This window comes from Bison bison, unplaced genomic scaffold (genome assembly GCF_000754665.1).
Source record: "Bison bison bison isolate TAMUID 2011002044 unplaced genomic scaffold, Bison_UMD1.0 scf7180017864330, whole genome shotgun sequence".
NCBI classification, from domain to species: domain Eukaryota; kingdom Metazoa; phylum Chordata; class Mammalia; order Artiodactyla; family Bovidae; genus Bison; species Bison bison.
Genome location: NW_011494902.1, coordinates 2,993,874 through 3,010,351, shown reverse-complemented (window position 1 = coordinate 3,010,351; position 16,478 = coordinate 2,993,874). Strand labels below are relative to the sequence as shown.

The window sequence follows — 16,478 nt, the reverse complement described above, 5'->3', positions numbered from 1 at the left end:
ATGAAGAAGAACTAAAGAGCCTCTTGATGAAATTGAAAGAGGAGAGTGAAAAAGTTGGCTTAAAGCTCAACATTCAGAAAACTAAGATCACGGCATCCGGTCCCATCACTTCATGGCAAATAGATGGGGAAACAGTGAAAACAGTGGCTGACTATATTTTTTTGGGCTCCAAAATCACTGCACATGGTGATCGCAGCCATGAAATTAAAAGACGCTTACTTCTTGGAAGGAAAGTTATGACCAACCTAAACAGTATATTTAAAAGTAGAGACATTACTTTGCCAACAAAGGTCCCTCTGGTCAAGGCTATGGTTTTTCCTGTGGTCATGTATGGATGTGAGAGTTGGACTGTGAAGAAAGCTGAGCACCGAAGAATTGATGCTTTTGAACTGTGGTGTTGGAGAAGACGCTTGAGAGTCCCTTGGACTGCAAGGAGATCCAACCAGTCCATTCTGAAGGAGATCAGTCCTGGGTGTTCATTGGTAGGACTGATGTTGAAGCTGGAACTCCAATACTTTGGCCACCTGATGCAAAGAGCTGACTCATTTGAAAAGACCCTGATGCTGGGAAAGATTGAGGGCAGGAGGAGAAGGGGACGACAGAGGATCAGATGGTTGGATGGCATCACTGACTCAATGGACATGGGTTTGGGTGGACTCCAGGAGTTGGTGATGGACAGGGAGGCCTGGCGTGCTGCGGTTCATGGGGTTGCAAAGAGTTGGACACGACTGAGCAACTGAACTGAACCAAAAAATTTATCTCTGGCATGAATACTATCAGACTTGGCATTTGGCTTCACAGTCCTCAACTAATTGTAAATGAAATCAAACTGCAGGCAGGTAGACTGATGGCAGCAGCGAGAAATGGTCAGTGTGGGAAAGAAACACAAAACAAACGCTGAGAGGCTACAGCTGGGGCCAGTGAGTTCATCATCTTTTAGTCTGTCCATTATATCACTTTGCAAAATAATCACTGGTATTGGCAACAAGACACCACATGAGCAAGAGAGCGTAAGATTTCATCCTGAGCCCCGGGTTTAAGAAGTCAGTAAGGTATGTGACAGCTTTTTAAATCATTCCATCTTGAAAAGGCTGGCTTTTTCTTTATAAAGTTTGATACCTAAAATAATGAAGGTTCAATTACAGTATTTGGAAAAGTGTACAGACACGGAAGATCTCATTCCTCTTGAATCATCAAGTGGACCCTAAACAGGGTCTGTGTGGCAGGAAGCATGTTTAGTTTCTGCCAATCAAAGACCACCGAAAGTCTTTCCCAGGTGGTTTTCAGTCATACTTTAATATTGAACATGTTTCTCCAGAACATTTCCAAGGCTTTTCACAAAATGTTCACAGAGCCTTTCAATTCTAGTTTAAAAAAATCCAATTATTCTCAAGTAAAAGGTTCCAGAGCACACATTTCTACAGCTAAAGACCCCAGGAATCACAAATGCAAACGCATGGTAGCCTCATTTCTTCTCCCATTCGTCTCTGATGGGAGTCTGGAAAGCAGAGCTGAGACACAACTACTCACGGAACATGGTGTAAAACTGCTGTGGGTTCAGATTCCACTTGCCCCAGGGCGTCTTGTGGCCTTTCAACTGGGCATAGTTGGCATGGTTGAACTCTGGCTCTGTGCCGAACGAGTCCAGAATTCGGAGCATGCACCTGAAAGATAGACGATGCCATGAGTAAAATAACAACCTTGACCCCAAAGTCAAAAGACCAAAAGCTCTACCCTCTCTCTCAGGAACTACCAAAGATGGACAAATTCTCTAAGTAAGAAATGCCACTGGGCAGGAATCGAGAGGTCTTACACTGGCCTGTCTACTAAACATCCCCAGGTGTGACTTTCGAGCCAGAGCCGATGTCCATACAATCTGCTTTGGACAAGTTGACTAATCACAGAAGATGCTCAAATACCAGTGAAATAAAAAGTCCCTAAAGCTAGAACTGTAGAAGGCCATGGTCACTGCTGCGCCCCAAGCCAGGGCTGAGAATACAGTGTTGACTATTAATGAACAACTGTGGAAAAAGAAAAGAATTAACATTTTTAGAGGCTAATATGGGATGAATGGTTTTTTCCATCCCCCACAACCAGCCGCCCATCCCCCCTCAACCCCACCCCAGCAATTCATAGACTGAAATCCTAAGGAAATGGTATTAGGAGGTGGGGCTTTGGGGAAGTGATAAGCTCATGAGGGTTGGAGAAGTAAATGGCAACCCACTCCAGTACTCTTGCCTGGAAAATCCCATGGACTGAGGAGCCTGGTGGGCTACAGTCCATGGGGTTGCTAAGAGTTGGCATGACTGAGCGACTTCACTTTCACTTTTCACTTCCATGCACTGGAGAAGGAAATGGCAACTCATTCCAGTATTCTTGCCTGGAGAGTCCCAGAGATGGAGGAGCCTGGTGGCCTGCCATCTCTGGGTCCCACAGAGTAGGTCACGACTGAAGCAACTTAGCAGCAGCAGCAGAAGTGATTCCACAGAACTCCAGTGCCCCTTCCACAGTATGAAGATACAATATGAAGTCTGCCACCTCACCTGACCATGCTGGCATCCTGATCTCAGACTTTCAGTCTCCCCAGTATGTGAGCAATACACATTTACTATTTATAGTCACCCAGGATTTGGTACAGCAGCCCAGGCACACTGAGACAGAGGTCTTATTCTGCTCAGAGCACAAAGCTTGCTCTTTTTCAACAATTATTCAAGATTTTCATCAGTTGACTAGAGTACAAGATTTTTGGTAAAGCTTAGAATCTCACTCAGTAGACGGTCATGATTTGTATGTATTTGCGTTTCTGGGAGCTCAAAATGAACTGAAACTGAAGCTGTTTCATTTGGTTATTCCACCAAAGCCTTAGAACAGCACCAACCAAACCCAGTCTATGGCCTGTTTTTGTGTGGTCTTCTAGCTAAGAATGGTCTTTCCATTTTTAAATGGTTAAAAAGGGGAGAATATTTTGTGATGTGAAAATTACATGACATTCAACTTTCAGTGTTCAAAAGTAAAGTTTTATTTGAACTAGCCAAGCCTAGTTGTTTCTGTATGTCTATGGTTGATTACCTAGAGTAACAGCAGAGTTTGGTAGCTAAAATAGAGACCACATGGCCAAGCAAAGACTAAAATATTTATTACCCGGCTCTTTACAGATAAAGCCTTCTGATCATTGCTTTGGAGTACATAAAGAATGGTCAATCAGAAGAAAGGAATCAATACTAAAACAGAATTTATTGATTTTGGTTACATTTATATCATCACTGATTTTCAAGACACCGATGTAAATTTAACTCATGACTGGCCAATGAAACAGCACTATTTTCTGTATCTATTATTATTTCAGCACTATTATTATGTATTAATCATTCTAAATGGCTTTTACTGGACCAATAAGCACAACAGTAAAGAGAGATCAGAGCCCACATTTTAGAATCAGATGATGACAATAACTTTTTGATTTGATTCAGTTTCTTTCTTCCTTCCCCCACTAGGAGGAAATCCATCTTTCAGTCAGTTTTACATCAATGCATGATGCAGAAAAAAAGAATGCAATCGCCAGACTGAATCTTCCAGGAAGAGCAATATTAAGTTGTTATTTTAGTGTGATGATTTTCATGTCAGTATTATCTGTCTAGACAAGGAAGAAAAGAAAGAGGGAGAGAAAGGTGGAAGGCGGGTGGGCCATGATCACAAAGTAAAATACAAGCTGACTACAGAAACAGTGTCCTCCTTCCAGGTCCCCACATGATTCTCAAGGAACAAGGGATCAACCTAATGACAGAATTTATATGTACGTGTAATTGGATCACTCTGCTGTACACTTGAAACTAACACCATGTTGTAAATCAACTATACTTCAGTAAAAAGAAAGAAAAAAGAGCTGGGATGATGGCAGCTCTGTAGAAGGTTGCTACAGGAAGGGGGAGGACACACACTGACTTGTGGGACTGGGGAAGGTTCAGCTCCCGTGAGACGCACAGAGCTGGGGGCCAAAGCTGACAGTGCTCCCAGCAGGCGCGGCAGGGGGAACCAGCCACCCCCCCTCACAGAAACCTTTGCCGTGGAGGCTTTGGCTGCCTACACTTGTTTGTAATGGACTCTAACACTCTCTAGCTTGTGATTCTATTTTTAACTTAGAATTTTGCTGGTGTTATTTTATATTTGGATAATTAAAACAAAGCCTGATGAGTAAAGACGCCTGGCAGGAGCCTCACACTTGAAATCCTGGACTTTTAGATGGGGTCTAAATGTATGCTAAATGATGCTGGCTTCTACTCAATGGAAGACTACAGAATGAATGATGATGGGATGCCTCTACACTTGTCTCTAAGCTTGTAGCTCTACATACTCAAAGCTTTGATCTGGGAATTGTCCTTTTTCTTTTCTTTTTGAGCTTATCTTGGTTTGTTTTACAAAGCAGAAGCAAGAGACTGATCACTGTCTGTGACAGGGGAGGCTGAACATTATAGTTTTCCCTCTTCAATCACTTTCTACATCTGTGTGTTTTGGAATTGGGTTTGTGTTGTTAATATTTATGCTGTTCCTCTAATGCCTTTTGTGTGTCTGGAGCATCAGGAATAGACTGATGACTTTAAAAGATACTTGCCTCGCTGCCCGAGGCAGCTGGCTTCCTAACAGGGATGGCTGCAGCAATGCCAAATGATTCCTGGAACATTCTCTCTGTGCTAAGCCCCGCTATTACAAGATTGGATACTCACAACCTCCTTGCCAGGACCTACTTTCTAATTTGGAGTTTGATGCGAAACAGTGTATCTTGGACTATTTGCATCTCCCTTTCCTGTGTGTTCTCAACGCCCAGCAAAGGCCTCACATGAAGCAAAACAGGTATGAGTTTTGCAGTACCTAGCAGGACACTAGTCACATGTAGATATTCAATACATGTTTAACTGAATGCCCTCAGTACAATTTAGTCATTCAGTTGTGTCCGACTCTTTGCGACCCCATGAACTGCAGTACATCCTGGGTCCCTACATAAATTGGACAGAATTTATATTTTTTCAAGATAAACAGGACTCATAAGTTTGTGCCTAAACAAAACATCAAATGATAAACTTAACATTTAATACAATTCCTATCATCTTCCATTACCCATGATGAATATAGGGAGCACCACTAATTTCTAACCTTTAAAAGGAAAAGAAATAGGCAAGAAACTTTCTAGAGAATCTGCTTGGCCTTTGGATGAGAATCTCAAGACATATCACACCTCAAAGACACCAATGCTAAAGTCCTAACAGACCTCCTGCCAGCTAATATCACTGACACAGATGATTTATTAAAGAATGGAGGGATTAACATTACACTCTCCCATAAAAGCCCCTCTGAGATAGAGCCTTTTCATCCAACAAGAATCAAATACTCATCAGCAGTGACCATTTTAATAATAAAATCATCCTTTTTAATTGACCTAAATGCTACCACTGAGAATATATTTCCATCCAGACAGCCTTTCTTAATGATGAGAATATGTGAGTCCAGGGACTCTCAAAATGCCCAGTTTCTTTGGCATGTTTATCAGAGGCCTGCCACTCGCAAAAGCCAGAGATAAACAGCTCTGTCCTTCTTGTTTTTAATGCTATTGCTAAAAAGAAAAAAAACTTTATTCACTGATAAGGCTTATTAACCAAGCATAAAGATGGCTACTCCCATATAACAGAGAACATTTATCGTGGTCTGAAGATTTGAAAAGAAAACAACAAACTGCCATCCTGGACCACCCCAAATTTATATTTTGTTTTTTTTTAAGAAACTACAGGCCCACCTCATTTTATGGTGCTTCACTTTTTGGATTTTGCAGATACTCATTCTTTTTTCAATTTTTTAATACAAATTAAAGGTTTGTGGCAACCCTGCACTGTCAGATGTTGGTTAGCAATTTTTAGCAATAACCTATTTAAAAGAGTTTCCTTTCCCTTTCCAGTTTTACTGAAAAATAATTGACACACAGCACAGAATGTTTCAAGTGTATAGTATAATGATTTGACTTATATACAATGTGTAATGAATACCACAAGCTTAGTAAACAACCATCATTGTAGAGATACAAAATAAAGTTTCTTTTCCTTGTGATAAGAACTCTTGGGGCTTGATCTCTTAAGAGCGTTGGTAAGTAATGCAGCAGTGTTAATAATATTTATCACATTGTATATTACATCCCTCACTTATCTCATAACTGCAAGTTTATACCTTTTGACTACTATCCTCCAACTCCTCCTCCCCCACTCCCCACTTGTTATAACCACAAACCTGACCTCTTTTTCCATGAGTTTGCCTTCATCTTTATTTTTGAAGTATAACTGACCCATAACACTATGCCAGTTTCTGGTGTACAACTTAGTGATTCCATATTTCTGTACATTACAAAATGATCAGGATAAGTCTCATTACCATCTGTTACCATATCACTGACTATATTCTCACACTGTGCATTTCATAACTGAAAGTATTTTTTAAATTAAATATGTACTTTTTTTTTACTCATAATGGTGTTGCACACTTACAGTATAGGGTAAACATAACTTTTATATGCACTGGGAAACCCAACCCCCCCCCCAAAAAAACAAAAACAAAAACGTGGGACTCGATTTATCGTGGCATTCACCTTACGGCAGCTGGATCTGATGTGGATTCAAGTAGCCCTTCCTCCCGGAATGCTGGCAGCTATCACCTTGCTATGGGTGGGACTGGAGATGGAGGGGCTAGAGCTGAAGTTGGGGGTGAGGTAGGGCTTCCTCTGGGCTAGGCGGCCGTCACCTTCCTATCAGAGGTGATCTGATCCTAAGGTTCTGGAGCAGAATCCTGAGATTTCGGGTGAAGCTGGCTCTGTTCTTATCTATTTGGCTGCATGGTGCAGCACACAGTATCTTTGCTGCATCATTCGATATCTTCTGTTGTGGTACATGGACTCTCTAGTTGCGTCTCATGGGCTCAGCAGCTGTAGTGTGCAGGCTTAGTTACTTTGCTGCCTATGGGATCTTAGTTCCCTGACCAGGGATTGAATCCATGTCCCCTGCATTGCAAGATGGATTCTTTACCACTGGACCACCAGGGAAGTCTCACCTGTTCCTGTTAAGTGTGTGCTTTTCCCTTCCCAGCACTGAGACCCTCACCCCTGAGTGCAGAGTGCTGAAGCAAGGGCAGAGGGTGCAGGCTCTCAGCTTGTCAGCCAACCACAGAGACGCGAGCTGTCTCTGACATGCTCGCTGTGTGGGCACCAGCCACTGTTTCCCTTCCTCTACTGAGATGTAGGCTTGGGTCCAAGTACCTTCTGCTGCTCACAGATAGCCTTTTGCTGCCCCCAATCTCCTCTGTTTCTGCCTATTTGTGGCATTGCTGGCAGGTGGAGCCTGTGTGCCCAGGTATTTAGGGTGAGCTGCTGTCAGAGATCTGGGCTGCTTCTGATGCACTGCTTGAGTAAGCGTCAACAGTAGCCACTGCCACCCACTCAGGTTCCATCCTGGGTCCAGGTCGCCTCTGTGTCCCACTATTTTCCCTCTCTCATCATGCCCACCCTGGATCCAGGACCATGCTGTGACATGGAGTAAGAGGGGCTGGAGTATTTAGTCAGCTAGGGCTGGCACACTCTGAGGCAGCTGCAGGAAGCCTCTGTTTATCCTCTCTGCCCTGCCTCATGGGCAAGCCCGGGGACACGTTCTCCTCACAAGCAGGGTCTAAGCTTCCCACAGCTCTTCTGTTAGTGCCGGTGGCCCACCAACTTAACAAGGGGGTTCATCTCTCTCGGGTAGGACCCCATGACTCAGGGCCCCAGTCTAGCTCTCACCACTTTCCAGGGCAGTGTCCCTTTTCCGGAGCCCCTTCCCAGGGATCCCTGCCTGATCGCTTTTCCTTCCTTCCTCCCTGATTACCTGTGGGTCTTTCTTACAGTCCTGGTCATACAGACTATTTCTGCAAACTTCCAGTTAGTTTTCAATGAGAACTGTTCCATGTTTAGATGTATTCTGGATGTGTATGTAGCAGGAGACAAGTTCTACATTCTCCTACTCCACCATCCTGATCAATCCTCCTATTATTCTTTATTAATAAGAATTGTTAAAGTCAAACTGATACTTTATTTTGCCTGTTGAACACTGAGACTTACAGCTATTCTCATGCAAGTGTTAAAAGTAGTGTCAGGGGGGATATATGTATACCTATGGCTAACTCACGTTGTATATGGCAGAAATCAACATAATATTGTAAAGCAATTATCCTCCAATTTAAAAAAAGTAGTATCTTAGACACAGTAGCATTAAACTAAGCCTCTCTTAGAAAGAGTGTAAGGAAATTGAAAAATTAATAAGCTTCATTATAGAATTCAATGTTATTTAGTGTCAGGCTTGTGTACCATGTAAAACTGTTTCAAATACTAAGTCATGGTCTCAAACTCACATATATGGAAATAGTGAGATCTTCTATTAAATAATAAAACTGTGCAGAGTAACACTGAACTCCAGTCATACTAAGCATAAGGCATATCTTTAAAAATATAAGACCCTAGCATTTAGACAAGCTACACCCAGCTTTTTCTTCCAAGAATAACAATACTGATGGAGGAAAGGGACAGAGAAATGAGTCACCATCTCAAATCTAAAGAACACAAGAAATGACACTGTCCATATTTTATCAAAATTGTTACTTGATTAAACGGATGAGATTAGTGTATGCAGACAGAGATGCAAGCTAAGTGTTAGGAGAGGAAAAATAAGGCTGGACATTTGGATTCTACTCTTAAATCAGTGAAACTAATGAAGAGTGTTGAAAGTCAAAAGACACCGTGGAGAATCTGAACTTCAATTAGGAATGAGAAACACTCTGCACAGCTCAAAAGATGATATTCGATAAGCTTTTTCTACTGGCAACCATGCAACTCTTGTTAACAAAATAAAAAGCTCTAAAAATTTAAGAACAAAACAAGTACGAGCACTTACTGGTAATGAACCCAAGATGGTCCAAGAGTTTTCTTGAATTGAGCGAGTCCTACAATATCAATATAAATGAGCTCAACGATTCGATCTCCTACAGTTGGGCAGCCAGATCGGTTTCCAACGACCTTCTTCATTATTCTAGAGAAAGAACAGAAAGAAGAAAAAAAGAAAAACAATTTACTACAAGCATTACACTTAGCAACTTTAATAGGCAAAGAAACATCCCAAGAATCCTTATCAGGAAGAATGACACAGCTGTTCCCAGTCAGCTGCCTATCCAAATTTTGCCCAGTCATCAGGTCCATCCAAAGCCTCAATTCTGAGTCTTGCAAAAGCAAATGGTGGTATACAAATACAGCCTTAGAAACCAAAGAAGATCTGGGTCTGTCTATCTCTATTTAATTTGCTGGTCAAGAAGATTATGGAGGTCTTTAAGCATTGGTGAAAGGGCCAGATGTGTTATTTAAACAGATAATTGTGGAAGCAACATGCAGCAATGGTTTCCAAACATGCCTGCACATTAGAATCACCCAGTGATCTTGGTGGATTTTCCTAAGCCCAGGCCATATATATTCCAGACAACATAAATCATACTCTCCAATCTAGCAGCCATGAGATCTTAGGAAGTTAACTTCTCTGAATCTTTCCTCATCAAAAACAAAACAAAAAGGATTAGATACGGAGAAGATGGTAAGACAGAAACATTTCGGGAATTCTTTAGGTAGTTGAAATAGGTATTGAAAGCAAAGTACATATACTGGATACTCAGTACCTATCAGTTTCTCCCAGAGTCTGTTCTTGCCCTTATTGACCTCCTTCCATTTCAATACAAGCCTCTACAGTACAAACTTCTTTCGATACCGCCCTGTACAGAAAATAGTTTGGCCAAGAAAATGCACTATCATAGTAAACACCTTCTTTCAGCAAAATAAGAGACGATTCTACACATGAACATCAACAGATGTTCAATATCTATATCATACTGATTATATTTTTTGCAGCCAAAGATGGAGAAGCTCTATATAGTCAGAAAAAATAAGACCAGGAGCTGACTGTGGCTCAGATCATGAACTCCTTGTTGCCAAATTCAAACTTAAATTGAAGAAAGTAGGGAAAACCACTAGACCATTCAGGTATGACCTAAATCAAATCCTTTACAATTATACAGTGGAAATGACAAATAGATTCAAAGGATTAGATCTGATAGACAGAGTGCCTGAAGAACTATGGATGGAGGTTTGTAACACTGTACAGGAGGCAGTGATCAAAACCATCCCCAAGAAAAACAAATGCAAAAAGGCAAAGTGGTTGTCTGAGGAGGCCTTACAAATAGCTGAGAAAAAGAAGAGAAGTAAAAGGCAAAGGAGAAAAGGAAAGATCTACCTATCTGAATGCAGAGTTCCAAAGAATACCAAGGAGAGATAAGAAAGCTTTCCTAAGTGAACAATGCAAAGAAATACAGGAAAACAACAAAATGGAAAAGACTAGAGGTCTCTTAAAGAAAATCAGAGACCCCAAGGGAACATTTTATGCAAAGATGGGCACAATAAAGGACAGAAATGGTATGGACCTAACAGAAGCAGAAGATATTAAGAAGAGGTGGCAAGAATACACAGAAGAATTATACAAAACGATCTTCAAGACCCACATAATCACAATGGTGTGGTCACTCACCTAGAGTCAGACATCTTGGAGTGAGAAGTCAAGTGGGCCTTAGAAAGCATCACGATGAACAAAGCTAGTGGAGGTGATGGAATTCCAGCTGAGCTATTTCAAATCCTAAAAGATAATGCTGTGAAAGTGCTGCACTCAATATGCAGCAAATTTGGAAAACTCGGCAGTGGCACAGGACTGGAAAAGGTCAGTTTTCATTCCAATCCCAAAGAAAGGCAATGCCAAAGAATGTTCAAACTACTGCAAACTGCACTCATTTCACATGCTAGCAAAGTAATGCTGAAAATAGTCCAAGCTGGGCTTCAACAGTATGTGAGCCGAGAACTTCCAGATGTACAAGCTGGATTTAGAAAAGTCAGAGGAATCAAAGATCAAATTGCAAACATCTGTTGGATCATAGAAAAAGCAAGAGAATTCCAGAAAAACATCTATTTCTGCTTCACTGATTATGTTAAAGCCTTTTTGGATCACAACAAACTGTGGAAAATTCTTCAAGAGATGGGAATATCAGACTACCTTACCCACCTCCTGAGAAATCTGTATGCAGGTCAAGAAGCAACAGTTAGAACTGGACGTGAAATAATGGACTGGTTTCAAATTGGGAAAGGAGCACGTCAAGGCTGCATATCAGCACCCTGCTTGTTTAACATATATGCAGAGTACATCATGCGAAATTCTGGGCTGGATGAAGCACAAGCCTGAATCAAGATTGCTGGGAGAAATATCAATAACCTCAGATACACAGATGACACCGCCCTATGGCAGAAAGTGAAGAAGAATTAGAGAGTCTCTTGAAGAAAGTGAAAGAGGAGAGTGAAAAAGTTGGCTTAAAACTCAACATTCAGAAAACTAAGATCATGGTGCTCCGTCCCATCACTTCATGGCAAATAGTTGGGGAAACAATGGAAACAGTGACAGACTTTATTTTCTTGGGTTCCAAAATCACTGCAGATGGTGACTGTGGCCATGAAATTAAAAGACGCTTCCTCCTTGGAAGAAAAGCTATGACCAACCTAGTAAAGACGTTACTTTACCAACAAAGGTCCATCTAGTCAAAGCTATGGTTTTTCCAGCAGTTATGTATGGATGTGAGAGTTGGACCATAAAGAAGGCTGACTGCCAAAGAATTGATGCTTTTGAACTGTGGTGTTGGAGAAGACTCTTGAGAGTCCCTTGGACTGTAAGACGATCCAACCAGTCAATCCTAAAGGAAATCAATCTTGAATGTTTATTGGAAGGACTGATGCTGAAGCTGAAACTCCAATACTCTGGCTACCTGATGCAAAGAGCTAACTCACTGGAAAAGACCCTGATGCAGGGAAAGACTGAAAGCAGGAGGAGAAGGGGACAACAGATGACGAGATAGTTAGATGGCATCATCAACTCAATGGACATGAGTTTGAGCAAGCTCCAGGAGATGGTGAAGGACAAGGAAGCCTGGAGTGCTCCAGTCCACGTGGTCACAAAGAGTCAGACACGACTAAGCTACTGAACAACAACAAAATACTGCTCTGGGCTGTTTGCTAATTTTTTCTCTTATGTCTAATTTTTCCTTCTGACTAGACTGTATTTAAGAACTGGCACTATGGTTTACACTTTTTCATTATCCTTCCATCCATCCACTAACATAAACCTAATCATCTATTTAAACCTCGCCTTGCACTCAGAGCCAACATACTTGATTGTAGGTGAGCTTCACATGGTGAAGCATATAACTGCTAACCATACTGCCACCTGCCCAGAAATTGGCCATTTATCTATTTATCCATGCTCACATCCCATAATAATCCTTAACCAGACTATGGACACCCTATTCCAAGGGACAAGAGTCATCAATAAGCCTCTGCCTACAGCTCCTCAATGACACTGCTCTAGGCACCCTTTTCTCTACCGGGTTTCTGAAAGAACCAATTTCTTACCAAGAATTTGAAAATTTTTTCTGTAAAGGGCCAGGTAGTAAATACTTTCATCTTCGCCACATACTCTCTGTCATAGCTATTTAACTCTGCTCTTGTAGAAGGAAAGCAGTCACAGATAATATACAAACAATGGGTGTGGATCCGTGGGCCCATGAAACTTGATTAATAAAAGAGGATCCCTGTGCTATACCTGGGAGCATCAACAGAGAGTTATGCCTGAGTCTTACCCCCCAAAGCTGTCATTTAATCAGTCTGGGATATGGTCTGGGCTGGGGGAGTCTAAAAAGATCCCTAGGTGATTCTAATGTGCAGGCATGTGTGGGAACCACTGCTCCAAAATTAATAAACACATCTGGCTTTGACACCAGGGCTTAAAGACCTCCATGATCTTCTTGACCAGCAAATCAAATCTCTGCCTAGTAGATCCCTAAAATGACTTTTTGGGCCTCCCTAGGGAGTACCTATCCCCAGAGCACCCATAGTGTTCCATTTCTTCACCATCCTCTCTTCCATTGATCTCTTCACTTATTTGTTCAGTAAACAGTTATGAGTACCTGCTGTTTTAGGTGCTCAATCAATACACACTGGTGAGCAATATTCACAGTTTCTCCACTCCCTGGGCTTATCATCCTCACCTCAAGTAGTACTAATCACATTGCAGTTAGTGTCACTATTGTACAATGCATTAGTTGTAATTATCAAAAGATCTGCATCTCCTTGACCACAGGCTAATCATCTCTATGTCCCATACCAAGAACCAGCCCAAAGGAGGAGATGAAGGAATGACCCTGCAATGTATGAATACACCCACTTCAGAGGTTGTGTCCCCAATGTGTTTTTTAAGGAAGCAGGACAAAGGCAATGGCAGGCAGCTATTAAAGAGTGGTGAAGGGCTCAGAAAGACCTTGGGTTTCTCGAGCTTTGAAAGGAGCATTGTGGTTCCATGGTCAAGAGCACAGGCTCTAAGGTCAGAGAGACAGAGGGCTCAAATCCTGGCTCTCCCACAAACCCTCAATAGGACCTTGAAGAACCCATTTTTGGTTTGAACCCCAGTTTCCTTATCTTTAAAATGCAGAAAGCAATAGTACCTACTTTTGGCTTGCACTAAGGACTAAATAAAATATAACATGTGAAGTGCTTAATATCTGGTGCACAGGAAGTGTTCAACAAATGTTAGTTCTAAACGGGCACCATCAATATTATGGCTGTCATAACTGGTGACATATGATATTTTCACCATCAGTATCATAACTGTTGATATTACTGCTATAACTAAAGCTCAGATCATGGATTTAGCATATGGAAACCATTTAACAAATGAGAGCTGACATTGTTTTATTGATAATACTGCTTTTTCATCTCAATACTGCCTTTAATCCTGTGTGGACCTTGGACCTAACACAGTGACCTCGCTGGACAATAAAGTAGGAGCAAGGTGGGACATATGCTGTCTTACGTCTTCCATCTCTAGAATGTCCCTTCAAGTGTTTTCTTTTCGAACAGTTGACATATTGCTTCATGCTAACTTGGCTGTTGGGTAGAGAGTCTCAATGGGCAGTTATCCAAAAAGGAGGGAAGGAGAGCTAAGCACTTCTGCTTGGTCAGCCGTGTCAGTCTAAAAGTGATTAACGGCGGACTCAAGCTAGAAGCACATTTCAGTGAAACCAAAAAACCCAGGTAGAATTAACAGACTCAGAGTTGCAAGTGGGCTAATTGAAATAGGATTGGATCAGTGCTTTCGAGAAACTCATCTTCTGCAAATTAAATTACAAACAGGAACCTGCCCTGTTTGAAGATTTAGAAAGTGTGATGTTGAGGAGGGAAGGGTATGCATTTCAGCAAGAGACAGGGAATTAGGAAAGTTAATAATGTTTTGTGCTGCAGATGTTGGAAGCACCTGTAACAGCAGAGAATAAGCTCCTTAGTTTGAATTTTCTGGCATTCATTTATCAAGCCTCTGGAGCCTGAAGCTACAATGAAAACATATTAGCCTTTTCACAGTGTATGTATTTAGCTCCTGAAAATAATCTTCTTATCTCCTGTTTAGTGAATTATCACTTTCATTTTCCTCCACAAGAAATTACACACTAATAGAGGGCTTTAAGAGTTTACAATTTCTTTTTTGTATTCTGATTTTAAAATTGAAAAGTAATCTCCTTACTCCTTGAGCTCCGCCAGTGAAGCTGAAATCCTAATGTCATGGCCCAGTAAGTACAGAGATGTAATTAAATCACTCCACTGAACTAATTCACCAAGAGGGCCACCACTGAAAGCTGTCTCTGCAATCTTAAATCCAGATTCCTTAGTCAGGAGGCCCAGGTGAACAAGGACCTGAAAAAAAAAAAAAGAGGGACATACTGATTCTCATTGGATCAAGTACAAATTCCACAGTAACCTATCAAAAAAATCACTCACCAATTCCAAAGTCAGGTTTATATTCTAATAAAATCTCAACATGGGGTAAATAATTTTTCTAGAAGGTAAATAGAAAGAAAGGAAATGATCTCTCATTGTTGTTTTAGAGAAATAAAGTCATTACTGCATTTGGTATGGCTTTGGACAGATAATCCCATTGTCCAAAGGTGAAAAATCAGGAGTAAAGGACAGTCAACCAGGACAATAAAATATCTTTTAACAATACTGGGCTTTTTTTCCATAGTTGGAAAAATTTTAAGCTTTTAACATGATAAATTTCAAACACTAACAAAAACAGGTATGACAATAGTCAATTCTGATGTACTTAACAATTACTGACTTCAACAATGATTAACTCCTGACAGATCTTATTTAATATACACCCCTCACTTTCTCCCAACCCCTCCAGCTTATCTTGAAACAAATCTGACAGAGCCTATCATCTGTAAAAATCTCAGCTGGAATTTCTAAAAGAAATACATTTTCACTTAAAAAATACAACTGTAATATCACTGTCACCCCTAACACAGCTATTAATTTCTTAGTATCATCCAATATCCAGTCAGTGCATACACTTGCTCAGCTGTCCCTTATTTTTCCCAAGAACAGTTATTTGAGCCAGAATTCAAATAAAGTGCATAAACTGTAATGTCTCATACCTCTCTAACCTTCTTTAACTGTAGTTAACTGCTTGATCTTCCTTTCTGGGAGGGAGAGGGGCTTGTAATTTACTTGTCAAAGAAACTGGGTTGTATTTCTAGTAGAGTTTTTCACCCTCTAGATTTCACTGACCGTAAAACAGATTTTTCTGTCCCTTGTATTTATGGTAAATCAATAACTACAGCTGCAGCCACAATCAAATTTGTATTTGATTTTTTGGGCAACACTACTTCATAGATAGTGCTGTGTACTTGCAGTGGTAGGAACAATATCTGGGTGTTTCTGTTTTGTGGTGTTTGCAGCTACTGATGATCACTAACTAGATGCATTAATCCATTATGGCTTGCCATTGATGACATTCTATCATTCCTTCTGCATTCAGTAGCTGTAATATTGGTACTTCTAGAAAGAGAAAACTATCCCTCATGGACAGATTACATAAGAAAAAGCCTGGTAAATACCTGATTATTTCCTTTTACTTAACTGGTTTTCAAAATAACAAATTTGTTCTTTAGCATTCTCTAATGATGACAAAGGAAGATTTTTTTTTTAAATATGTGTATTATTATACATGAACATGAACATAAGTATATTTGATGGCTTTCAGTACACTGCAGTTATTATTCTTACTGATTATCAAATTGTGCCACCTTGGGCAATGGGAAGCTATTAAAGTTGGCTTTCAAGTTCTTTGAAAAAATTCTAGTAGTCTTTGATCATTTCTTTTTTTTCATATGTAGAAAGATATTATGCTCACATGAGATTCATATTTAATACATATCAGTATGTTTTAGCTGACAGTGAGAACAGCATTCAGTATGGGTTTCCAGATGTAAATTCAGAGTAGCAAGGCAGCTTTTTT

General features: G+C 40.7%; 1 protein-coding gene across 9 annotated transcripts in view; it reads right to left on the bottom strand.

Moving 5' to 3' along the window:
* The window catches only part of MGAT5 (mannosyl (alpha-1,6-)-glycoprotein beta-1,6-N-acetyl-glucosaminyltransferase), a 397,064-nt gene that overhangs the window by 133,611 nt on the left and 246,975 nt on the right, over positions 1–16,478 (bottom strand). For all 9 annotated transcript variants that reach the window (XM_010853631.1, XM_010853633.1, XM_010853634.1 and 6 more), the window contains 3 exons: positions 14,703–14,872; positions 8,952–9,086; positions 1,531–1,664 (listed from right to left, as the gene is read on the bottom strand). In XM_010853631.1, coding sequence (XP_010851933.1) covers positions 1,531–1,664; positions 8,952–9,086; positions 14,703–14,872 — 439 coding nt within the window. The remainder of the gene's footprint in view (positions 1–1,530; positions 1,665–8,951; positions 9,087–14,702; positions 14,873–16,478) is intronic.